Below are 27166 nucleotides of genomic sequence, written 5' to 3' on the forward strand. Positions count from 1 at the left end.
CCTTACCCCAAGACTTTTAAGATTTACTGTTGAGAGCAGTGGCTGTCAGGAGGATTGAACCGTGCACTTTCTAATTCAAACAAATGCTGCACTGGGGTCACGGAATTATCATGGAGTCACAAGGTGTTTCAGATGACTCGCAAGTGTTGAGTGTTAGGCTGATAGAGAGAGAGAGCGAGAGAGAGGGAGACATATAAAGAGAGAAGCCACCCTCTACAATGCTGTTATAGTAGCAATGCAGTGGAAAGCTTGCGACCTTACAGCGTAGAAATAAATAAACAAATAAAGCGATAAATAGGCAAAAAGATAACGCTTCCCACTCTTACTGGTTATCACCAACCTCTATCAGAGCAGGTGGATGTAGATCTTGTGTTGTACGGGGGGGGGGGACTTCTCATTTCACAGAAGAGTGGTCAACGTTTCCGTCACAGCTTTAATCGGTGTCCCGCATGCATTGGCTGTTGGTTGGGTTTAGAAGGTACAAGGTGGAGGATGATACGATAGTCAGCGATGTACAGTAAATACATATTCAAGAAGCAGATGCTTCTCATGTGTATTCTGGCGACACCTGCGACAAATTGATTTGACGGCAACACGTCTTCAAATGGTTGGTTTAAGGCTTGCGCTTGATACCAGATTTCAGAGGTTCACCATGCGGGGACAATATGCCAGGAGAGGTTTTTACCAGCATCTTAACAGTATTAGGGCTTGACTGAGAAAACAAAAGGTTGACGCACATGTCCAAAAATGGCAAAGTGGTGTTTGATATGTATAAATAAATATATATATTTTTTTCCAGTTGACAACATCACAGGAAGATCAGCCATTGTCATTAACATCACACCCACTCGCTGTGTGATGTTTCCCTCCCTCTTTCCTGTTATTTTTCCCAGAATAAGACTTTTGGCTCTCTGTGAGAGGAAAACTAACAAACAAATAAACTCTTAATTCAAATGTATCCTGAATTAAAACAACCACTTTTTTTTATTGAAGCATAAATAACAAGGAGAAAATGTGGATCTGGGTTATTTAAGGAATGATGAGTGTAGCATCAGTTGTTCCCTTCTTGCCTTCATTGTTCAAACTTCCCTGCACTAAATATACGTAGGAGCTGATACTGGATGCATATACTTCCCCCACAGGATTTTGGGAAATTAAAGTAACGCTGATATTAGACTGGACAACTTTAGCCACACTAAACCCACTGTTGATCAGCTCAGGCTCTCGTGACCACACCTGTTCTGTGGCTGCATGTGAACCACAACTACACGTGCAAGTCCAAAGCTTACTCACGAGACGAGAAGAGGATTTGGAGAGGATCACCGTATGATTGAGGGAGGGACTAGAAGTGTGCATAATATTCCTTCCTCTGCGGGACTGGCTGCGAGCAGGTATACAGCATCTCTGCAGTCCACCGCTCAGCTGTCAACACGCAGCTGCCCGGCGCCTCCAGCTCACAGGAAACTTCTCACACCGAAATCGGTAAGTGCAAAGTTGTATTGTTCCAAAATGAACTGTTACAACTAATACTACGAGAGGCTGCGTTATAGTATCGACGCGTGTCGCTCCTTTGATGCATCAGGGTGAAAGTCTTGCCTTTAAAGTTTCTGTTTCTCCCGTCAGGAATTCTCATAAAGCGTGCAGCGCGCTTTTCTTTTCTTTTTTCTTTTTTCATTGCGATGCGCCGTTTCATCTCTGCTTATTTTTGTTTTTTTGCGATCTTGCAGCAGCTTTCAAAACGCCACTTAAAGTAAAGTTGCATGCATGTATCTCTTTTTAAAATGAACTTTATTCCAACATTGTTACTTTTCCCGTGGGCTTGAAACTGCCTTCAAAAAGATCACTCAAAATATACAATGTAAGTAGGATCTATTTATATACCAACATGACTAATTGGGGTTATATGCATGCTTAGCTCTTTTATTTAGCATTGATTTATTTCTCCCCCCACCCTGCCAGTTAAGTAGCTAAAGGTAGTGCATGCATTTGAATGACAGAACTGATTTGCACATTATTCACTTTGTGTGTGCGTACTTTCTGTTTCTATTCTGGAACGAGAGCGTCTGAATCTTTTTGAGCTGATGAACATCTGCAAGCATTGAGCAGTGGCGCATCTTCCCTCAGTCTGTCAGCAGCTGCCACAAACTAGCTTTGCCAAATTGCTTAACATATGAATGTGAGGAGGATGGGACCTGCCACTGCCCATATACACCATTCCTCCTCTAATGTAATCCTGCAGCTCGGTTCCCAGTCTCTTTTGTTGATGCTGCTTCAAGTGAACCATGTTAAGTGATAAGCAAAGTGTGTAGGAGGGGAGGAAGGAGAGGAAGGGGAAGGAGAAGAGGAGGAGAAAGAGGAGGAGGAAGAGGTGAGACAGATGAGAAGAAGAGGAGGAGGAGGAGGCAGTTTTTGCATAAGGAGAAGGGAGTGATACGTTGAGAGAGAGATGGAAATGTTAGGCTGACAAGCCTCTGGATGGATGGGTTTTCTACAGCTGAAATCATTTTCTTCACACATAAAAATCAGCGGCGTTTGAGTTAAAAGAAATACATCAACACTCCTGCGAGCTCCTATAACCTAAATCAGATAAAGATGGGATGGGATGACATGTTTTACCCAAACCACAGGTCCAAACTGTGGCGCTGATGTTTGCAGGTTATTGAAACCAAGATCAAATGTCTCACTCTCCCCGCTCTCTCTTTTTGACCCTCGTTCATCTCTCCTCTCTCTCTCTCACACACCTATACACACACATACACATAGTACATACCACACACACACACTTGCACACACAGTGTAAACAGCTTGTTATAGATAGGTTGCTTCACCCTGTCCCGTCTGTTTGCAGTGTTGATCCCTTCAGCAGGCCCTGCTTCTCCTGTCCGCAGCATCCGTGATGAGTTACTACATGGATCCAGTTTCTTCCTACCCGGCTCTTCACCCCTGTGACCGTCTGGGCGCAATGGTAAGACCTCCCTCGTAAATTTTCTCCGTGTTAAGGCTGCCTGAGCTACTTGCCACACAGCCGGCCAGGAATGAGCGTTTGTGTGTGTGTGTGTGTGTGTGTTAGCTGTAGTGCAGGAATGTGTGCAGGAGCATATGAGCAGTGTGTGTGTGTTAGCAACTCTGGATACCTTCACCTCACAGGATCAGAGTCTATCTTAACCTTTTTCCTGTTGGGTTTAGTCCACCAGAGTTGCACTAATAGTGCCCGTATCTGTACATGCTGTTCCCTATGATTTCGTCAAATGTTAGGAAACAGAGCTGTTGAAAAAGACACATTTCTGCAAGGCTGTGAAATCGCCCTCATGAACTGCTCCGTGTTGCGCAACCACCGCGCACCAAGATGCACTTCTCTTTAGCGAGTAATATTGTAAATATTGAGACCTGCAGGGCTCCAACCTTGCCACTAACCAATCAAATTGGAGTCAGACCATCCCCACTGAATAACTCCTTTCTCAGCTAAGCCACCCGCACAGTGCTTTGCAGCAGTCTGTTTGCAGGAACACCGAGGCTCTTTACGCTTTCCAAATGAGAGAGCTGAATACAGAGTCAGAGACAGTGGCAGCCGGGAACATTGGGATTCCTGTCAGAGGAGCGCTTGAAGGGTGAAGGCCAAGGAGCGGCAAAATAAATGCCTCCATTTGTATGCAGAACGCCAGCACATTAGGATAAGAGACTGAGGTTATATGCAAATAGCAACCCCACCCTGGCCTGATAGAAAACATAGAAGGATACAGCTCCCTGCGTCCTAATTGGCTCAGGTGGTGGGGGTTGCCTTTGAAATTGAGACGACTGTATACCAGGGCAGACTTGGTCAAAAGGTGAACCTGGATCACCTAGCTCTATTCTCTTCAATTTACATGAATTATCAGCAAACAGCAGCAGGACCTGATGTGTTTTATTTTCCGTGTTTAGTGATTGACAGCGTCTTATATGCTTCACAAAGACCGTATGCTGAGAACAGAGGGGGGAAATCAGCGACTTCAAGCCGCCAAGTAGCAATTAAAACGAAAATGCCAGAAGCCACTTCACTGCAAAGGTGATCTTTGTTCAGCAGAAATTATGCAGCACAGTGTGAGGCCTCCCTACTCTGCCATCTGTGACATAAGCGAGTCATTTTCATCAGAGCATTCTTTCCTGTAGCTTTGGTTTGGAATGGCATGCAGTCAGCCAGAATCAGAATTGGGTAGCGCACTACTGTCTATGTGTAAGACAGGGAGGGATTTGAGACACATGCTGAGGACTTTTCTTTTATGGAAGGTGTTTAAATTTGTGACTGCAAACGAATCAGGAATAACAATAACGACAGCTCAGTTCCATAAAGATCCTAAGACGGTACACACAACATGAGAGCCCTGGAACAGCATCGTCACTGACTACACCTGTGCTTTTCATTACACCTGTCTGCTATTTGTTAGACACTGCAGTTTCTGCTCATGAGGCGGCAGATAAACGAAACACACATGACATTGAATGTGTAAAAGTACCGAATAATCACGTGGCATTGCATGAAAACAGTGAGTCACAGCTCACAATAAAAAATGGTGTCACATTTGTTGGTTTTACCTGTTTGATGTCGGTTTTATGTTCCCCTATTGCAAAATTACAAATAATGCAGCATTCTACAAATATATGTTAATTTCACAAATATTTTGCCTGTAAATAAACTCCTATTCTAATGGGTGTATGTGTGCAAAATTGATCATAGCAGCAGTGGAGTTGAAGACCATGCTGGTGTCTACGTTTTGCTGTTTTCACTTTGGAACTACAGGGGTCGAAAAAAAGAAAAATCAAGCTGATAAAAATAAAATAAATGACTCCCTCCCCTCCATGCCTTACCCCCCCCCCCCCTGACTGGATTGATAGGAGAAGGCAGAGCATCCCACGCAAACCTCTACAGAACCTCGTAAACTGGCCTCCCTGATCCTGATCCTCTGGTCGTGTTTGCCATCCATAAAGCTGGCCGGCTACTGATAAATGCTGCAGTGCTTAAACAGGAGCTGCTTATCAGATCAGCAGTCACTCTGTCAGCCAGTGTGTCAGTTACAAATATGACATATAGCATATGACAGTCTGACAGTAAGACGAGCTGAAGCATTGCTTTGAGTGTCTTTTTGCGTGTTACAAATATAAAATGATCACGTCCTGCTCTTAAATCTTAAACACCTTTGTGAAATGAGCATATACTCTACAGCAGATAACAAATGTGGGGAATACATTGCAATGTAATTGTTCAAAAAATATTTAAACAACAATATTTGTAACCCGTATTTAACATGTTAAGTTAAAAGGAGCACAATTTATCACACACTCTTGTGAGAAAAATGCCAATCCCCTGTTCACATCACTTTCAAACAGAAGCGTCCAACAATATCTATTGAGTTTCTCGTTTGCTGTCGAATGAAGGCTTTGATATGCTAAAAATGGCCGAGTGGCTATCTTCCTCCCTACTATCTCTTGTACACACAAAGAATTTCATATCTGTCCTGGCTCTCCTGTCAAGTGCCGACTTTAGACTTCCCTTTTGGTGCGACCTCTTACGTGAACATTGCTGTGATAAGTGGGATAAATCAACACGGCAAAAGATAAACTGCATGAGTCAAATTTAGCCGCGACGGTTATCTGTGCGGGAAAACAATGACAAAAGAATTGTCATCAAAATCCAAGGTTGCGCGGTCGGCCAAAGCTGAAGTTTGATCAGTTGTTTTCAGCTTAGCACGTTGAGGCAGATACAACCAAGCGGCAACTGTTCAACAATATGCAGTATTCCTCTATTCCATGCTGCCCAGTTCATTTAGGCTAAACCGTTCTGTGTGTTGTTTCTCTCCAGAGGCATGGTGGAGGGGTGGCATTGGGACCCCACACCCACCTACCAGGTGTGGTTCACCCTCAGCAGCAGTACTACCCATCGCAGCCCCTTTACTTCCAGGACAAACCCCTGCAGGAGGTGCCCAATGGACACGACCTGTGCCCTACAGGTAAGACATGGACACATACAAGTCTGACCTCAAATGTGCTACGAGGCAAAATGCCGATTTCATCACAGTTAATACTTACATGTATCCTGTATTTGATAAGATTCATGTTATTCTGCAAAAATAAAAGAACCCCCACACTTTACCTTATTTTTTATTCATACTGTACAAAAGACAATGGTCAATAGTTCATTGTGAATAAACCGCTCAAAGAAAACAAAAGACTTTGTTTTAACTGGAATGCCGAATGGGCAATCATTCGCACTCAATCTACGATGTTGACGCACACATTTAAACTTCCTCATTGAGTTGTTTTAGAACGCACCCACTGGCTCGACTTGGCCTGTTGCTCTGTGACTGCTGCAGAGGGGATGTTGGTGATGCTGACCCTGAGGGCAATGCCTTTACCAGATACCCCCTCTCTCTCTCTTTTACTCTCCATCTCTCTCCCTCTTTTTTCATCTGAGGACAACCAAATGCTCTGCATTTTTCTTCTTCCAATCCTCTATTTCAATTTTTTTTCCTTTCATTTTTTTTTTTTCATATGAGTTTTATTTTAAACTGGAACATTCCTTCCAGTGCATTTCCCTGTGTTTGACTCTGGCCTCTTCTCCTCCTCAAAAGTGATTGATGCTGGTGGACTGGGACGCACGCCACGGGAGTAGGGTAGGGGTGCTGGGGGGCACAAGCTTTCTTCCGTCACCTCCCTGGGCTGGATGCAGGGGGCAAGACAGGGGTCTAAAGGGCGGCCATCTTTTTCCCAAGCTTCTGGTTTGGTCTCTGGAGAGGTGGGGGGGGGCTGAGTGTACATATGTGTGTGTGTGAGTATGAGAGGGAGTCAGGATTTGATGGGATTTGCTGATGTTTGTTGCCAGAGACACACTCCTTTGGAGCCCTCTCTTCATTGCTCCCAGCGCTAAACCGTTGACATAAACATTGCTGAGTGGAAAAAAATGACCGAGCGTTGACCTTTTTTTTTCTCTTTTCTCATCCCTCTCCTAAGTCCTACGCAACACAGGTCTCAGAGCCTTGTAGCCACCTGGATATGTTGTTGGAGTCATGTGGTGTCATATAGAGCTCCTGAGGTTTTCGTGCTACCAGGACATGGCGTTATGAGTCTGTGCTCACCTTAAAAGCAGCCAAATAACTTCTGACACGGTCTCAAACTCTGCAGCCGTTGCTTTGACTCATTTCTGTCAAACTGAAAACATGGCTTCCCCTTTAATATTTTGACCTTGCGGTTTCAGAACACGCATTCAATTTGTATATAATTCGAGAATGGGGCACACACTATTTCATCTTCCTCCTGCCGTGAAAATGATTTGGCAACTGGGAGATTTCTGCTTTGAAGTAACATGTGCATTCATTTTCTAACCACTGAGGTTGTGCCAGTCCAGTCATTATGATTATCTGCTCACTAACAAGTGTTTTATGTAACCAACCAGGACACATATCAGACAGTCAACTGAGGATTTGCTGGGAATACCATGATATAATTTTATTAAGTAAAACCGTCATCAGCAACAATACATTCGTGAAAACAAATAAAAATACAAACTCATCTTGCTGTATTCCTTAAACCTGCAATACCGGATTTGTTTTTTGTCCACTTGGGGGCAGTAGACCGAGTTGTGGACACAACATTGACATATCATCACCGAGACTGCAAACTTGATAGCAAACAGTTACTTATTTGCCCATCAAGCATTTATCATTCATCCATTCATGTCGAGTCGTGTGCAGGCCACCTGGCGAATGCAAGTCCAATAGTCACTCTCTTTTAGCTCTGTTTTTGGCCTCCACCAACCCCTGAGGGAAATATCTGGCTCTTTGACTGCTACATTCTCCGCTTTGTTCACCAGCTAGTTGCTAACTGCTGTTTGGTGCTGAACGGGTGGTGCACAATGGGTTTTACAGCTTTTTTGGTGAAAACAGCTGCCTGCTGCAGCCGAAAATAGCTAAAACAATAACCTGGAAGTCACTGTAATGCCTGGTAAAAACTGAGGGGAGCTGCAGATACTGGTGACAATTCTCTACGAGTGACCCCTTTCACATTGCCACATTTTTATTTGATGTATTTTTGCCAGGAAAAATATTGATTATGGCCGCTTTAAGTTTTCCGTGAAACCAGACTGGCATAAAAATCAAGATATGATGAAGATAATACTTTTTAGCTCCACATGTAAGTACTTAGTTGACAACATTCCGAACCTTCGAACACATTTGATCCACTGTCTTGGATATCGGGGTTGATATATATTCTGTTTAACTTTTAAAGTGCACGTAAGTTATTCAATTTTACAACTCAAGTCACTTCTCCGAGAATGGATTGGGTGCTGTTAAAATGAAATGTGCTCGTGTGAGAAAGAAATAGTACAGAGCAGATGTTAGGCGGGGATGTTGGATGTGAAAGGACCATTGCATGTTTGGCCCAGCGCCCAATGTCACACACACTGCTTCCTGACAACAGCCATGCCATGGTGATGTTTACACTAACCCAGCTCTCCTCTTCACTGTCCAACACTCAAACCACAGGGCCTGTTGTAAACTCCCATTGTGGAAATCACTATCTGTGTGTGTGTGTGTGTGTGTGGGAAAAAAACGGAGTGTGTATTTCTGCCGAGTATCTCAGTGAAATCCAGGCACAGATATCACACACATGCATACACACTCTACCAACATCCTGCAGTGATGCACACTCCACATATTCATTCATTAAATTCACACCCTGCACTCTGGTGTGTATTGTATTACAGCATCCTCCCATTCAGTAAAGCAGGCACACACACTCACACACACACACACACACACAAGCAGACACACATGCACAATCCCAGATACTCACGAGTTCACTGTACATTTAAACATGCCCTCCCATTTAGAACAGCTGTGATCTGGCACTCAGGGACCATTGGCCTGTGTTTTATTTGAAGTGATTTGACAGCTGGACAGTTGGAAGAGGAGGGGAACGGGGTGGGAAGCAAAGGAGAGTGGGCGGAATACAGTTTGAAGAGAGAAGACGGATAAGAGAGGGATAAGTCACAGGACTGAGACTGGGGTTGGTGGGAGGAGAGGAGACGAGGGGAGGAGGATCTGGGATGTGGAGCCTTCAGGGGAGGGAGAGAGAGGGGGGCTTCGCCTCTGATGAGGGGCACGTCCTCACGGGCGCAGGCCCATTTTTTATTTCAAAAAGTAAACAGGCAGCCTGTGGGGGTCCGGGGGGTTATGGGAAAGGAGGAAACAGTGATGCTAATCAGGCCGGCGCACACTTCCCCCTCAGACAATAAAACAAAACAAGAGTGGAAACACGGAAAAACAGCAGACAACTGTGGAGGAATGGGCTGCCATGGTCCTAGATTTGAACTGCATCGTGTGATGACAGTGCTGAGGCAAGAGGTGTTGGTCAATACACAGAGGAAAAAGGTAATCGGTTACGACTACACTGCACATTGAAGTATTTTTAGCAATCTCAACTGTTTGAGTTTCCACATTAGACTTCTAAGAAGCGGTTGCATTGTGCATTGAAATCGGCAATTACAGTAAAATCAGTCTGGAATTTCTACCCCATAACTCAAAGCACTGTTGTCCTTAACTGTAAGAAAAAAAAAGCATTTCGAAGAGTAATTTCTGGTAAGTAAACTCTTTCATTTGATGAGTCATTTATTGGAGTGTTTTTCTAAATAAATGCTCTTGACCTTAAAGGCCCTGGCAGACCGTCGCCCATTGACCGGCCGTCGTCTGTGGCCCTAGTGTTTGCTGTATGTCCCTCACCGTTGCCACTAGTCTGCCGTTTTTTGTGGCTCTTCGGTCGATGGAGCAAAAGTGGTGTCAAGATGGTGGGCAAACGCTGCTTTGTGTCATGTATCACAACAATGTAATGCATCTCTTACATTTTAAGGTTTTACGGTTTCCCTTTTGAACGACAAATACAGACTACACGGACTACACCGACTTAAAATACACTTTCCTCTAATGCAGGCACTGGATGTACGTGCTCATTGGCCGTTGGCGGTACTATTTGTGGTGTGCTCAAGTGCAACGCCATGCAAGTATTTCGTGTGGTAAGTTCCTCTTGATAGCACGGTGACTCATTACAAACCACTTCAGTTAGAGAACATGCTGTTCTGAAACGCGTACAATCACTGACGGCCGATGATGCAACTGATGCCAGCTCATCAGGAAAGGTGGCGGCACAACCTTCATTTATTTAATGAGAAGACTGATGTATTTTCCCCACAGCTACGGGGACGAGTGGAGCTTTATCTGAGAGCGTGGTGGTAACACAGGGGAGGGAGGGCAAGACGAGAAGAGGGAGGTCTGGGAGGCAGAGAGACTTGGAGGGGGGTGGGGATAATTGAATTATCTGCACAATGGAGTGATGGGGGGCACGTGGTGCCGCTAATGGAGGAAGAGATGTCCTTTTTAGCGAAGCTAATTGTACAGAAAAGAGCTGTGCCTTTGTTCAGGGAGGCCCTGCGACTTTGCACTTACATGCACGCAATTCAGTCGAGTGCACACACACAGACACACACACACACACATGCACAGATGTGTTTTTATGACTTTTGGAGACTGGAGATATACCCAACCAGCTTAATCCTAACGCCAGCCGTTACCCTAGCCTTCACCTAAACCCAAGCTTTAACCAAGTCTTCCCTAAAATGTGATGATTTACATCGTGGGGTTGTGCAATTGTCCATATTTTGTCACAAAAAAGAAAGGGAGTCCCCACAACGTGGAATCAGATTCATATCCCCACGACATGGGTAAAACATGCACATGCACGCGCACACACACGCACACACACAGGGATACACCACTCGTAGCATCCCGGCTGAATAATGGTCTGTAGTCTTGAACTGATGGTCCATAAGTCTTTCATGAATCACTCCTTGAACACACCGTAAGAACTTGTGCCTATATTGGCCAGGTGCTAAAACAATAAAACCGTATCCATCTTCCTTGTTAAATTACTTTTTCCGTCCTTTCAGTGACTTTTCTAACGGCTTTTTAACGGCTTTCCAGCGGCCTCTTACTTCCGGTTTTTATACCTTCAGAATAAAAGCGCAACAGGAAATGCACCGACTGCAGTGACAAAACGTCCAAAATAAAAGACATAAAAAAGGAACAATCTATTTAAATACACTACACATTCTCAGAGGTCCTCTACACCACTCATGTCCCAGCTAACCCTCTGATCTCAGCAGGAGTGCATTCAGCCTGTGGCACTTCAGACAGCATCCGCCACAGACAGAGCTGAGACTGAGCTACTAGACATAGACCACAAGGACCCCACTGTTTTACTGTCTGCTGTCTCTTTCTGTCTGTTTTTCTGTGTGTGTGTGTGTGTGTGTGTGTGTGTGTGTGTGTGTGTGTGTGTGTGTGTGCGCTTGAGTATGTGTAAATGAGATTGATTACACGCTAAATACTGTATGACGCAACATACCGAACCTGTGAGGCCATGCCCATTGTCCAAGATGTTTCGCACTTCGCCTCGGCTTAGTCATCATGTCAGAGTTCATGTTTGTGAATGTGAAAGAAAGCGTCGCGTTGAAATCAAAATACTGTTGTGACTTGCAGCGAGGGCACCGGCATCAAAGACAAATGTCACTCGGCAGCTGTACGGATTGCTCCAAATCTAATAACCTTTCAGTTAACTCCGTGAAAAGTAGCAGGTGCAACGGCTACGTCTAGGCAGGCAGACAACACAGATGTGCCAGCGACACACTCAGACAGCGAGCTGCAGAGAGCAGCGAGGAGAGAGAAAGCTGCTTTAGCGAGAGGGCTGCTATATGCTGCAACGCAAAATGAGTAACTGTCAAAACCATGGCAACAGCATGTGCCAGGTGAGGAAAAGGAGACACTGGAACCAAAACTTGTTTGATACGTCCTCACGTGTATACTCGTACACATGCTGGCGGATTGTTTTATGTTTTATCTAAATAGGAAATTACACAGTTGGTTTCAACAATAGCAAAACTTTGACACAAGCTGTTCCTACGGTTGACATCGAGATCACTGTGGCGAGAAACTGACTTTTTAATCGTAAAACATGTTTTTTTATGGAAATCGTTCTTCTAATGTCAGTGAGTTCATGAAAATGTGTTTGTCTTCGAGGTCATTGTACATCAGGCTGTGTCAGGGTGATGGATGGGTCATTGCTCTGGGAGAGAGATCAGTAACACAGTGTTCTGGGATACAAGAACAGAATATATGTTCAGATGTTTTCTGGAAACAGCAACTCAAAGCTTTGCCGGCATATTGCCCGCTTACAATTACGATTTATAACTGTTCAGCTTTTATCATAACAGTTCTACGACGCATTCTGAAATGAATGAGTAAGAATACACTTTAAATGCTTTCTTATAATACTAATCAAACAGGCATGTAAAGAAGGGAAGACGGGCGGAAGAAAACCCAAACTCAAGTGGGCTACAGTGACGACGGCCCAGATATTAGTCAGCAACGACATTAAACCCCTAATGGCTGCCCGTAGGCGCAAAAGGACCAGGGCTGTCCTTTTAAGAACAGATAGGAGGGAGTTCATTAACAGAAAACAAAGAGGTCCAGTCAAAGAGAGTGACTGACTGACTGAGATGAAGTGAGAGGTACTCATCCCCCTTCCATTCTTCTCCTCCATCACCCCCTCTTCTTTGCCCCTCGTGAGGCAGCTCCTCTCACCACAGAACCCACCGGCACTCTTCCCAGACGAGGCTCCTATCAGGCCAATGAAACCTGATCCAGGGCTGCTAATGGAGCCGGTGAAGTACCACCGGTTGAAAAATCCATGTGTGATCAATATCCCTGGCTCCCCAGCCTCCACGCATACACGCGTACAGTATGCATGCAGACGTATCATATTGATGTGCAATCATAGGCTGTGCCATATGACTCACTAAACAAGATATGATACGGTTGCGTCAATGGCAAAAGTGGGCTTGTGCCTCAGAGAAAACCATTTACATTGTTTCGTGAATGAACAAAAGACTGCACGAACCCTTCGTTATTGCTCGCTGGAACTCCATTTTTGCGCACTTGTTTGAAAGCAGCATGGTTCCAGAGGAGTGGGAATTACTATTATAATCTGTTATAACAGTGTTTGATTACCATGGGAGGTGTTCCTGCATAGCAAAGGTTTTGATCAGAGTGTAGCCTATGCTGTGGCTAAAAAGCTCAATCTTTCTCTTGTATTCTCCATTCTCCATTTTTCAGTGGCAGAACAAATTCCTGATTCAATTTCCAGTAAGGCAGTAATTGTTCCGGATTACTGTAGATAAGACAGCACAACCTATGAAACAAGCTTTACAAACTGCGAATGAGTTCAGACATTTTGCCCTGTTCAAACTGAATTTACAACGATGGTCTTGGTGACAAGAGACCCAGCTTGATTGATTTTAATATGTGGACTACTAACCTATTTTCATACTATAAACGACTACAAACACATAATTTTCATTCAAGAATATTTGCACCTATTTGCAAAGATGTAGAAACCTTTGTTACAAATACCTAATACAGCTGTGTAAAGACAAAAAAAAAAGACATGGTTGTTTTTTTATTGATCGGTACAAGGTGGACAGGAAATACTCTGAGGTGTTTACGAGGGTGAGTTACACGTTATGAGGAAGCCTGGACCTGCAGAATATAGGACACAGGCGGGCCGGACTCCCCTTTTAGTTAGCGGTTCTCCACATATAAATAGGATACAGCTAAACTGTTAGAAGCTATTTTAAGATCTAAAACCATTTCAAAAGCCATATCGCTCTCGTACTTACCCATGTATCACAATACTTTGCCTAAAAGGTTCCAAAAGGGCTCAAAAGTGGCTCCGAGCTGTTTGTGTACCCTATTTGTATTGCCATGCAAAATTATTGTTTTTAATATTTTTTTAATGTGGATGACACTTTCAGACACACTTGCAACGTTTTTTTTCGGATTTCCTTTTTTTTGTCTTTTCATGATATGTTTAAAACTTGATTGTTTTGGGTGTTTTTGTTTTAGCTGAAAAGTAGGCACGATTGAGCTGTTGAATGGAATGGACTGTTTGGGAAGGAACGTGTTAATAAAGCATGACCACAGCTCCTTCTCAGGCTTCTCAGCAGCTCTCACATCTCCGGAGTGTTTCTCATCCCTGTAAAACGCGAGCGATTTGCGGGAACATGTAGATTCCCAACTGCGTCCTGATGACGCGGGAGGGGGTCTTGGTACAAGTAGGTTCTCACTGAGACGCGGGGGAGGTGGTAGTGCGCGCACGCGCGTGTGTGTGTGTGTGTGTGCGTGTGCGTTGCATTGTAATTGAATTGTGAATCAACTGGCAAGTCAGCCCCAAACACCGCCCCCTTCAGCTGCCGTCGCACTCCGGCTCTGCGCTAAGCAACGCCCACAGGCAGAGACAGAGAGGAAGAAGTGAGTGAGTGTGTGTGAGTGAGAAAGAACGAGGAAAAGAGGGAGTGTGTGTACATGTACCGGAGAGGTAAAGAGAAAAAAAAGATAAGTTAGGAGTAAAAAGAAACTCAATCGTTTTTCAGTGTGAGAAATAAAAAAGTAGAATTGAGCGGGGCGCCAAAAGGAAGAGAAGATTTTCCTCGTATAGTGTTTTTTTTTGTTGTGTGGAGCTGTTAGAATAAAAGAGGGACGCGGCGTCATCAAGTCAAAGTGATCCGATGGTCATGACGGCAGCTGTCGATATGAAACCGACGTTAACAATCATAAAGGCTGAAAAAATGGACGGTGAGTAGGCTACACTACAACTCTTCTGTGAGCGCTTGACAGTTAACACGAGACGAACGTTACTCCTGACTGGTTTCCCTGTAACGTTGCCGGCTGCTGGCCGATCGCGCTGATGTTGGCAGTGATAATTCCCGGTAATTACACGCGCTGAGAGGGAGATGACGTCGCGAACGCATTTCAGAGTGCATACATACGGTTGTCGGTTGCTCAATACTGGGCAACACTTAAGAAAAAATGCAATCACGCCGGAGGCTGTACAGTCATGTAATGTCATCCACAGCCAGTGTGTGTGTGTGTGTGTGTGTGTGTGTGTGTGTTTCTCATGCTTATTGAATCCATCAGACTCTGACTGGCGTACCTTTTATAATTAGCAATACGATGATGGGTGGGAAATAAGGGCTACTATAGTGAAGTCATTTTGTTTTGCTTTTGTGGACACATCACAAAAGTATATGCCTAATATTGTCATGTAGGCAAAATCAATTGTCACACCACATAGTTTGATTATGTTTACATTGTTTTGGAACAAACTACTTTTTTTCTGATTTGCTTTTACATGTTCCCGCAAACAGTCATGCACATTAAGTTCTGTCATATTGTGTTGAGGACGCATGTCGCTCCAATTGACTACCGACACATGCTTTGTAGTTTTCATGTACTCTCTCTTTCTTCCTGCTTCGATCTCACAGCAGATCTTTCTCCATCTCCTTCCCTCTCTCTCTCTCTCTCTCCCCCATCTAAACACCCGTCTCTGACCCTACGTTCAGTGCCACTCTGGGAGAGCCAGGGCATTCTGCCCAGCCGGCATGGGAGAAAGGCAGTAGCGCCTAATCACTGCCCTCCCCACCAACCCTGCTGTCTCCTCCACCTCCTTCCCTCCCTCCCCCTCCTCTGCGGTGGTTGAAACTGACTTTCCAGAGGGAAGGAGAGGCAGGCTGAGGTGATGAATCTGCAGTGCTGAGGCTGGCCTCTCTGATCCCTGCTGCCTGGGAAGACTTGGCTTGCTCCAGGGGTAGTCCAGGGCAAACAGAGGGAAGCCCACAACTGTGAGCAGTGTTTGGATTCAAACCATCGTGTGGTTTCACTTCTCTCTTCTTCTTTTTTTTTTGATGTTACACATGGTGGCACGTTTGGATGATTTGCATCCAGCAGCATTTTTACATGAACAAATCCCCTGTGCATTTGCAGCTCAGGTGGCGTTGAGCCTGTTCACGGCGCCGCGAGCAGCATTGATGCATCGTGGCAATTTGATACTAATTGCTCGTGTTGACCCACTAAGGGGGCTGTGACTCACCACATTAACCGCCCGCTCCTCACCGTCAATACCTGCACAGCGTAGATCCGCACATACACGTCTCACAAACTCGCAAAAAAAAAAAGTGCTGACAGCTGCAGTTAAGTTGCCAAAGCGTAGCGCTATCTTGCAAAACCATTTTGCAACGCTCGCTCCCGCTCTGCGCATACTAGGGTGCACTCGGGTCAGGCTGAGGCTGCCAAGGAGCATCTCACAACTTGACACAAACAAATCTTTTCTCCACCCCTGGCTCTCTCACACACAGACACACTTTGTTCTGTTCGCTTATTGCTCATAGCATGCTCGGTAGATAAGTGCCCCGCACATGTCCAAGGCTGCTTCTGATCCCAAAAAGACACAATAGTGATGTTCAGTGTTGCAGGCATGCAAAGGACCATGAAAGGCTCTTTGCTTGTGCTTGCTGGAATAGATAAGAGCTCCACACCAAAGCCAGAATGCATTTGTTGATTTGTTGGAATTGTGAAAGCAGCAGCTGTCCCAAAAGAACATGGATGCTCAGCTTTTCACACGCAAGCGCAGCGCTACGGCATTGTGGGAACTACAGATGTTGTCTTTTTTCTTTTCTTTCTCCAAACACTTGCAACGACATTCTGTACGTGCATACCCACCAACGGCCTTAAGTGGCTTCATCCCACCTTACTATTGTGTGTTTTCCCTTGCGATGGACGTGTAGCCAGTCTCAGCTTACCCAAGGCCTGTCCTCTCTCTCTCTCTCTCTCTATCTCTCTCTCTCTCTATCTCTCTCTCTCTCTCTCTCTCTCTCTCTATCTCTCTCTCTCTCTCTCTCTCTCTCTCTCTATCTCTCTCTCTCTCTCTCTCTCTCTCTCTCCCCCTTTAATTCCCTTTAAAGCGCTCACACTGTGCCAGGGTCAGAAGTGCACCCAAACAAGGCATCTAAAGTTCCACAAAGCTTATATTCCTCTGTTGTATGACTCTGTCAGTCATAGTTGTGAGTTCCTGACACATCACACTCACTTCCATGTAACCCAGACCATGGTAGCTTATTATTGAAAGCATCAAGTAGCCATAACAAAACTGTCAGCGCTATAGAGAGATGTTTTTACGATAGAGAGCATTGCTTAACCAGGAAGGTGTTTGATTGTGAAATGACAGACATGAAAGAGCAAGTGCTCTTGTGTTGTGATGTTCTTATCGAATGTGTGAAGCTGTACACAGAAATTTAGGTTTGAGGTATTTTCGAGGCATGGTAATTGATCATTAATTATGTTGGAAAACCACACCTAATGTAAAAACAAAAAAAAAGTCTATTATATAAAATATCTTGAATCGGAACTCACTCTATTTACTTTTTCTGTCTCTCGTGTTTCCATGCATTACCAAACCCAATTTTGAGATCAGTGAATATTCCTGAATTCTGCACAAGTGGGTTTTAAGAATAATTCTTTTCTTAGTAACTGTTGGTGAATGAGGCCCATTGTTCTGAGGTTATAGATTTAATATGTCAATCATTTACAACACAAGGAGTTGTCCGCTTTAGACTTGAGTGAGTCGTCCCTCTTGTACTTTCTTTCTCTGTTCGTCAGGCCTGAAGGTCGGGGTTCAGTGGCTGACAGGAATGTTCGTGAGCATGCCCTGCTGGGTGCCATGCATGGAGGCATAGAGGGAGGCTCACTTTTATCTGATCAAAACACTGCTGTTTGTTATAACTGGCGTGCCTGATGCTTCTTCTGAGAGCCCTTATAAGGCATCTCCTTCCACGCCCGCCACATACACTATGCACACAAGCGCATACAGGCCATGCCCCACCAATGACTCTTGGAAGGGCTTCACTGGTTTTTCTTTTCCAAGGTGCCTCCCATGTTGGTATGGTGCGGAGAGGGGCAGCTTCTGTCAGAACAGAGGGTGTTACATAAGCTCCAGGTTTTTGCTTCGGTGTGTTTGTGTCAGCACTCCTTCAGTAGCACAGTGTAATATATGCCAATGCTTGAGTGTGCATGGCCGCCTGGCAGCTGTGCAAACACAGTTTGGGTGATCCAGGCTTCTCTTGATGTGGTCCGTCAATGAATCGGGCCAATCGGCGCTAACCGGTCCGTTTTCCACCTGATGTGCGCCGTATTAAACTGAGGACGATACGGTAGTCAGTGAGTGCATCACTTCCGTGTCATTAGGTAGTGTTTGACCAGGCCATGACTCTGCCAAGGGGGCAACTGATACCAGCTCCCTCAATGGACCCTCCCTATGCTGGTCAGACTTGTCAACAGACTGGGCGGCTACAAATCAAATAGCTGTCTGAGTTTCCACAATGGTTCTTGTCTTTCATTCTTTCCCGCCTTACTCAGTGATTCCAAAGTATTTCGCTTTTCTTTTCCATTCAGTCGGGTTTTATTCATCGCTTCTTCATCAAGCCCGTCATCTGCTGTGTTGCCCATATAAACATAAAACCATTATAATGCGTTGGTCCTATCTTGCCGCTTCCCCGGTGACTACACGCCTTAATCTTTGCTTATAAAGCTTCGTCATAAAGCAAGGCGTGTTAGTGCCAGATACAGCAGTCTGCTAAATAGTAAGCATATGGTGCGAGAGAGCGAGAGAGGGGGTTGGGTGTTTGAGGGACGGAGAAAAAAAGAGGCCTTCCAAGGTGTGGCCGATATGATGGTAGCAAATAGTCCTTGTTATTCTGAAGAATAATTAGAGATCAAAATGACTAGAGTTGCCTCTCCTTTCGATCGGTCTTCAACAGCTTCTCGTTATACTCGCATTCCACAAAAAGCCAACAAGCAAAACAAAGAATAATATGTTCCTTGGCTGGTGAAATAAAGCATTAATAAGCTTCCTTTGGACAATTCTTTTTCAATCTTTCACCCACCCACTCATACAATTCCTTGTCAAGTGTTCCTCCCCCTCCTTTTCCTTTCTTCCCCTGTTTTCCAGTGCCTTTCTGTTGGCCACATGGGTTTTTTTTCGCACGCCACCTTGATGTGGTGTATAGCGAGTTCCTGGTGAGTGCACTTTGTCCCATCTCCAGTCATTCCTTGCTTGTAATCCCTGAGTCATGGCACTAGACGCCTGCTGCACCACACGCCACTGGTTGTCCGGCTGTGCGTTTGCTTGGCTCGCTTACTGGTTTCTGATACCACAGGCCTCTCCCGTCACTAAATTACCAGTCTGTCTGTGAGGCCTAACTAGCCTGATGCTGCCCCAAAATGGCTCCACAACCTCCCTCAACATTATCAGGAGTGCATAAGAACGTCTTTTTTTGTCCTCTTACTCTGTTTCTGTTTCATGGTTCCACATTTAGGAGCCGTGTTTCCTATAATGGAATGAAAACTGGGCTAGTTTAGAAAGATGCCTGCTTTGAGAATCAGTCCAGTGTCTTGAAAGGCAACGAACGTTCAGCTGTCCTCAACAAGGCCATGTCACTCATTTTGTGTAGTCTGTTCCAGATTTCATTTTCTTGTTTTCTGTTTTGTCTGCGTATGCTGGACACCACCTGTTTTTGGAGTCAGCATGCTGCTTTTATAATCGGGTGAATAAATGGGCCACAGGCACAGGCTTTATTTTTGTCAGACCTACAGCATCAGACTTTTATTGATTGATTGGCCTGACAGGAGATAAGGAAGGGTGTGTGCACATGGGTGGCTGGCTCCACTGTGTAGGTGAAACTCTGTGGCGCTCACGATGAGTCGAGCCCCGGTGACGCAGTCAAATGGGAGGCACATGTGTTCTGGCAGCCATGGAGGTGGTAGAGGAGTGGGACTCGGTGTAAGTTTTTGGACTGCCTCTGGAGTTTAGAGAGAGTAAAAGCAGCTGGATTCCATTGCCTAGCCTGACGTCTCTAGTATCTGCATGTTTGAAATATGGAAATGAGTTGCCTTTTCTTACTAGGTCTGCTGTAGGCCCACATATTAGAAGCATAATGACAACTTGACTTGGACAATATTCTGTTTCAGAAATGCCTTTGTGTTGGTGGAAAATTGTCATTTGGCTTCACGCAAAGGCTCATTGGAGATGATCTGTTTGTTGCCTAAAACGCGTGTTTGTTTTATGCATAGTTACAGGGTAAGCGTGACCAATTTTGAGTCATTGCGCAGGAATTTTACAAGATATGGTCAGTGCTTTCATCATGACCAGTCACATTGTCAAACGAAGCGGCACGATATGCCCTCAAGTCCAGTCATTCTTTGATGGAGTGAGTCACAGTCTGTGTGTGTGTGTGTAATAGAAACAGAGAGAGGAATATGGAGAAAGCAAGGTGATGGTGAGTTAAAACTTCCGAAATGAAAAAAACCGCATGTTTAGGAAATAGTTTCCATTACTTATTACGAAACAGAGTTTCCAGTTATCATGCTGTGGTTTACATCTATCTCTTCAAGCAGCCAAGTAAGCCGAAGCTGAGGTGTTTCACAGCATCATGAAAAATAACAGCCACATCTTAAATATGATAAAGGAAGAAGAGTTTTGATCTTGTATGCTCTTATCAGCCGTGGAGTCTACACTGAGCTTAAAATAGAAGGGAAATTCATCTTCCTGAGCTGAAGCCGTTGTGCCACTTAGACCACAAGTCATTTTTGGTCACATTAGAGGAAAACAAGAAAGCTGTGAGAAGCACATTAGTGATTGTAAAACAGAGGTGGAATGTGAGGCACGCAACATGAAAACACTGCGGTCTGGGGGGAATTTATTTATCAAGTATCCATCTGTCGCCCATAGCTCGCCTTCAAACAAGCAACGAGCTCTTATATGTATAATTAGAGCCAGCCACGACAAGACTTACATGCGTATGTGTTGCACAAATGATCGTCCGAGTGGCAAACAGTTCCATCGATGTGTGTGTGTGAATGTGTGGCTGCGTGCCGTCCCACGTAATTCACAATTTTATCAGGAAACTGGTTGTGGAATGTATCAGTTTGGACGAAAAATGGGGGCAGGCACCATGTTTTGTGGAAAAAATGCAACACAGAGAGTAAACTGTTTGTCAGATGTGTCGTGTGTTTGGTTTAACGCCTAAACAGTTCCTCCAGAGCATCCCCTGTCTGTTTACAACAGGGACGGGGGCCTGGGAGAGAAGCTAGCCTGGACACGGCTCAGCTAACACCACCTGCACTCTCCAGCATAGCCCTCGCCTGTCAGTTCCCCTTTCTCACCACTAGGCATAACACTGATGGATACAACAAGACTACTAAGTAGTGCTTTCATTATAAATAGCTATGGATGTCACACAACTTCATGGTTTTCCATGAGATACTGTCTGTGTAGTGGTTTAGTTCATGCTGGGGTTTAGCTTGTTTTCCCCAATTGTATTAGTCTGCCTTCTCAAAGTAATAGAGAACATGCATGTTGTGCAATGTGATGTGAGAAGTGCATGACTCTTGCTCAACCTTTTTTAATACTTGAGGCATACCTAAAAATCAAAAAACAGACCTTTCCCCACTGTTAAAGATCACAGAGCAACAAAGCTTGGAGACAATTAAATAAGCACCAAGGGGCCAAATCCTGCTAACTTCACTTTGTCTCTGTTCCCTTCAATGTTCTGGACGGGAGAGAAGTTCCATCAAGCTTTTAGCAAAAATATGTTTGGCGTCTGTTGCTGATGGCGCGTATCATTTCAAACTCAGGCGTAATGTCATATCAAGCGCTGAGACTTTGGCATAAACAGTAGAGTGAATGCACTTTCACATCATGAGCTAATATGATTTCAGAGATGGAGGGAGTGGGATAAAGAAAGATGGCAAGGCAGCTATCGGTTATTAGTCTCACTTATTGTCTGCTTCAGTAGCCGATATGTCTGTGGTGGTGATGATCCTCTAGTTTCATGGCCAAACACAGATGTCGGCAGTAGCGGCCTCGTCCCGTACAGCTGCCTTACACCACCGCAGGCTTGTGCTTCAAGAGGGCAGCCAGAAGCCAGTGGTGGAGAGCTAAGAATAAAACGAGTGTTTCAGCACTGTTGTCTGTGATGGTCCTGGTTTATGCCTCTGATCTTTTTAGGTTAACACTGCTCCTGCGCTGGAGCAGGCTTGGGTCTGGGTCTGGTCTTCGGCTTGAGCCAGGCCGAGACATATACTCCTGGTCATTGGCATTGAGATGGAAATCTAAACAGTGGAGCGGCTGGCCGAAACAAGCGTCCCTCTCAAAACCAGACTGCTACCCCTCCTCTCGTTCCACTGCAGCGCTCAGCCACCACTTTATCACCCCGTGGCACTGAATGGGCCCCCTTCATATTGGTCGGGTTTATGACCCCGCGTTCTCAGACCAGGGGTCCAGATACGGATCTGCATCAAAGGCCCTCTCAGATACCACTGCCACCTCTGGTCTGCTGTGGATCGACTGGTCTGCTTTAAAGAGACGATTATGAGCCCTTGGCAAGTAGCCAATACCTCCTTTCTCTTCCCTGCACCCCGCTGATACGTACCTGTGTGCATCTAGGGATAATAAGGAAGGGTATGACCCTCACCTGAACCCACAACTCACCTCATTTCCCACAGGAAGTGGCAACTTAGCCACAGGAAATGGACTCTTCTGCTGATAAATAAAGCCCACCATACTCTCAGCTACAGAAGGGGGGGGGGAGACATGACTCGCCACATGCTTTAAATTAAATGATAATTTGACCCTTAAGTGTTTCACTTTTCACAAACCCAGCTTTGAATAGCCTTTCAGAAGTCATCCTGATTTATTTTTTTTGTTTACAGCCGACTCTCTTCCTCACATCAAACTCTACCACCCATTGGACGAACTCTGAAGGTCTATTTATAACTCAATGGCATGATAGAAAGCATACTGTCCCCCATTTGTTGGGTCTGGTTGCCTGCTTTGCTTGTATCATTGCATCACTCTGAGCGGAGGCAGCGGTCCAGGCTTTATGAATGAACCAAGTCTCCGCCAGAGGCTGGGAGATGGCACTGATCCCACTGTGATGTCACTCCAGAGACGAGCAGAAGAGAGGGAGCATTATGAGACCTCCCATTCATTCTTCCGTCGCTCTCTCTCCCCGCTGTGCCAACCCCCGGCTCTCTCGTCCTGTGATGGGCTCATGTTACAGGCCGGTGACTCATCCCCCGCCCCTCCGTACTCAGTCATCCCTCACCCACCCGGGATCTTCCCCAGCCCTGACCCTGCCCTGCCCATCCCCGTCTGTTCCTGGTCCACAGACTTTGGCCCCAGGCGCAAAAAAAATAAAATCCCAATTTCACACCCACGCTCTGGCGCACAGGCGAAGAAGGCTGCTAATTTGGTTCATGTGTGTGTGTGTATGTATGTCAGTTGAACAGCTTAAGGTGCCAAACAGAACCCCGGTCTAAGGTTGGGTTGGGGCTTGGTCTGTCAGTGAGAATCCCTCGGGGAAAATATGGTCGTCGCACTCAGCAGCCCGTCCATTACTCACATCATGGCAAGAGGGGAGTAGCTAATCAATACCTTTTACTGTAAATCCAGACTAAACATCAGTCGGACTTCATCAGCGATTCTTAGAATAGATGGACTTATTATTCCCTCTACATCATTCTTAGCAATTGGTGTCATTTCGTAAATTTTCACTCCAGCCGCTCTTTTTACTCGTGTTAGTTGTTAGTGAAATGCCATAATGTTGCATGTGATTTACACCCACTCCCACATTTCTTGAGCTAAGTGGATGGAACTCATTTTGTGGACAGACCCACACCGTCTAATGTGGAAAGTGATGACTTGTGGATGCTCTAAGTACGTACTGACCATTCTGTGTCTAATGGGACTCGCAGGCATTGAAATCCTATCAAGACTTCATCATTTACTCGAGATTGTCTCGATCCGAGCTCGCCTCTCTCGCTAATGGATGCACACTGTACATTAGCTCTGCCGCAGATAACTTTCACATGGAGCACTCACCATGGAGGCTGCTCTGCTATCACTGCACTCTCTGCTCTTTTGTTTTCCTTTCAGCCTTGCCGTGTCCTCTGCTTTGTCTCTTTAAGATTTCGATTCACAAAAACACAACAAAGCGATGCACATGCATATAAAGCACTGTTAAGACAGTAAATTGTTGAAAATGTAATTTGTGTTTTATCGCAACTGCTGTACAGTCACCTAACCGCCTTCGAGCAATAAACAAACTTAGAATGCATTTGTGTGCTTTTGCATTGCTGCAAGACATTAAACAGAAATCCCACTTCAAAACTCATTTCATTCAAGAAAAACAAGTAATTCAAATTAAGAACTAAAGAAATCAAACAAATTGCAAGTTCACATTTAAATTTGCTCTATAATCACGGTTCACATATTTCTCTCTTCAGAGCGCCCAATGGTAGTTCTCGTGCGCGATGGTGTTGAGTGTCTTTGATGGAGGATTTAGTGCTAAAGTGGGTTCAAGTCTGTGTGGCCTGCGCAGGCTGGGGCTGGGCTGGGTTGATAAAAGCGATGGAGAGGGAGGGGCGTAAGCGGTTCGAAAGTGCAGACAAACTCTGCTCGATCCAGTTGAAATAAACTGCCACATTTCACCCCCCCCCCCCCCCCCCTGCCTTCACATCAAAGACTGTCTGAGCCCCAGTCCCATCTCAGCTTGCAGCCGTTTGCCGCATGTACATTTGAGTGTACACTAAAAACCCGGCTGTCAGAAGCAACTTGTACAGAAAGAGAGCTCGCTCAGGTCTTATTTACATCGTGAAACTGCTCATTTTATTTTTATCTGCCAACTGTCTGACAATAGTTGAACTGGGGTCTTTATAGAAGGCTGTTAAGCAGTACTCATTCAAGTCGGAAGTAAAAGCAAGGTATGAAGAGCAGAGAATAAACAACTTTCTGTTTGTTCACCAACAGAGTAACAGAGCGCAATATATTATTGCATGCCTAATTGAATCACAAGAAGAAGCAAAGGGCTTTTGTCTGTCCTCTGTCTCCGGCCTGTTGCGAGGCTGCGAGGCTTCTTTCTTTAGAGGGGGGGGGGGGACAGAAAAAAAGAGACCTAATTTTAAACAGCCAGACAGCCATTGGTTGCATGGGCAAAAGAGGGACAGCTGCTGAGCATTCCAGTCGAGGTTGAGGCGTCAGCGACTGGTGAAAACAAGCATGAACTGTATGTTGCCCCAGTGTACTGCTGGCAGATTGAACCCTTGAATCTGTGTGCACCTTAACCCGCTGAAGCCCCAAGATGTTGGCGGTTTGCCTCACGCACGTTCAGCCCCCAAGATTAGACACGATTCAAACAGATCATTATATACGTCTGTCTTTGTTGTGTAAATGAGTGTGGGCGCTTTGCAGATTGAATGAGGCATGTCAGCCAATTGAACTCTATGAGGCCTTTTTATGTCTATTTACAAGTCATTTGTTGAGTCTTTGCCAGATTAGTTTTTAGCCGTCTATTCTTGTGTTTGTGGCCCGGGGGTCTTTCCCCTTCTCCCCTGCTTTGCCCTCTCATCCCACACTTGTCTGCAGACTGTTCATTCTAATTAGATGAGTGTGAGTCATCAGGCACTGTTTAAAGCCATCAAAGGGAGCTCTGTTCCGCACTGGGTTGCCCACTGGCTGTGAGCAGAGAACAGAAAGCCCAGTGTGTGACAGAGACCCTCGAGAGAGAACCCCCCCCCCAAACTCTCCTAGCCACCCGCCAGCAGCCGCTTGTGACATCATCACCTCATCCCTCGACCCTTAACCTCTCAAAATGTTTGACCCCATGCTTGGTCCGGTGACAGTAGGCCCACTGTGCAAGGGCAGCATGGTAGGAGGGCTAGCAGGGGTTCATGGGGTCAGTGATGGGCACCAGACGCAGCTCTCCCACCCAGCATGCGGTGGTAGGGGAGCTGTTAGTGTTTGGAGTATTTGCAAGTAAACTTGTGTGTTTGTTTTAATGGCGAGTGCCAGATGAGTCAGATCTGCCCTACGACTCCAAACAAGTGCCAGAAACGAGACACTTGTAAAAGTGGTCGAAGCCATTCTCTGAACTGTCCCAACTCATCGTGCACTAAATTAGTGAAAAATTAGTGAAAATAGTGCACATGCAGTGTTACCTCTGTATGTAAAAAGTTCAGGTGTGACAGGTCTAGTTTAAATCGATTGGATCTGATGCAGAGACGGTGTCTGTCTAGACGGGATGTAATTGTTAAACCATGTTGTTGATCACGGCCTAATACAACTCTGTGTGTGGTGTGTGTGTCTGTGATAACATCTAACTGAGCCACATTCACAAGTTCTCTTTCCCACCCCCTGTTCTCTGTCTCAATTTAATTTCTCACTCAGTAATCTTTCTCAGCATGAAAAATAATACAGGATGCATCGTCGGTTGTCAATAATAATGAAAGCAGAATATGATATGAGCATATTTTGTAATTGCAAGAATAACATAATCAATTTCTTTTTTGATTTGTGACCGGCAGATCCGGAGTGTGGCGACGTCCCCCTGCTAACTCCAGGAAGCAAAGAGATGATGTCACAGGCTCTGAAGGCCACCTTCAGTGGCTTCACAAAGGAGCAGCAGCGGCTGGGTATCCCCAAAGGTAAGACTGTCAGCTGCTTGTGTTCTTATTAGCCCCTGTTAACATTCATTTTTTGGGGGGGGGGGGAAGTTAAATGCATGAGCCCTCAGAAAATACTCTTTTTCGCCGTGCACGTTCACATTCAGATCAGTTCACATTATAGCCTGCTTTAAATCATTCGGTGAAGGCATCTCTTGTCATTAACACTGCTATGTACCTGTTTTGAATGTACATTTTAACAGAGGGATTCAACAAATTGCACAAATACTTTTATTTAAACGGTCAATAAAACAATCACCAATCGTGACCCTTTCCAGATCCCAGACAGTGGACAGAAAACCATGTGGCTGCGTGGCTAACGTGGACAGTGAACGAGTTCAGTCTGAAAAATGTCGACTTTGGCAAGTTCTGCGTGAACGGAGCCAGCCTGTGTGCGATGGGGATGGAGCGCTTCCTGGACTTAGCGCCTGACTTTGTGGGTGACATCCTTTGGGAACATCTAGGAATGCTTCAGAAAGGTAAGGCCACATTGGTCCGAAGACATATGTTATTATTATTATTCGACGATCGTCTGCAACTTTTTTTAAATCTCACACACAGTATGTGTACCACACAGGGTGATATTGCTGCTTGCACCAATTTAGGACACTGTTGGCATTTTGAATAGTAACAGGAGGCAAACAGGAAGATGCAATTTAGCTCAGGTCATTAATTTTTTACAATGCTGGATGCAGTTACAC

General features: G+C 45.2%; 1 protein-coding gene across 4 annotated transcripts in view; it reads left to right on the top strand.

Moving 5' to 3' along the window:
- Positions 1-2896: 2896 nt before the first annotated feature.
- ets1 (v-ets avian erythroblastosis virus E26 oncogene homolog 1) overlaps positions 2897-27166 on the top strand; it is a gene marked incomplete at its 5' end in the record, with an annotated part of 34227 nt that continues 9957 nt past the window's right edge. For 3 of the 4 annotated variants that reach the window (XM_079272691.1, XM_079272692.1, XM_079272693.1), the window contains 3 exons: positions 14413-14708; positions 26328-26447; positions 26744-26944. In XM_079272691.1, coding sequence (XP_079128817.1) covers positions 14642-14708; positions 26328-26447; positions 26744-26944 — 388 coding nt within the window. Of the gene's footprint in view, positions 2966-5833; positions 5982-14412; positions 14709-26327; positions 26448-26743; positions 26945-27166 lie in introns of those variants that run through there. The other variant, XM_079272694.1, reaches the window with a different exon arrangement.

This window comes from Melanostigma gelatinosum (assembly GCF_949748355.1).
Source record: "Melanostigma gelatinosum genome assembly, chromosome: 7".
NCBI lineage: Eukaryota > Metazoa > Chordata > Actinopteri > Perciformes > Zoarcidae > Melanostigma > Melanostigma gelatinosum.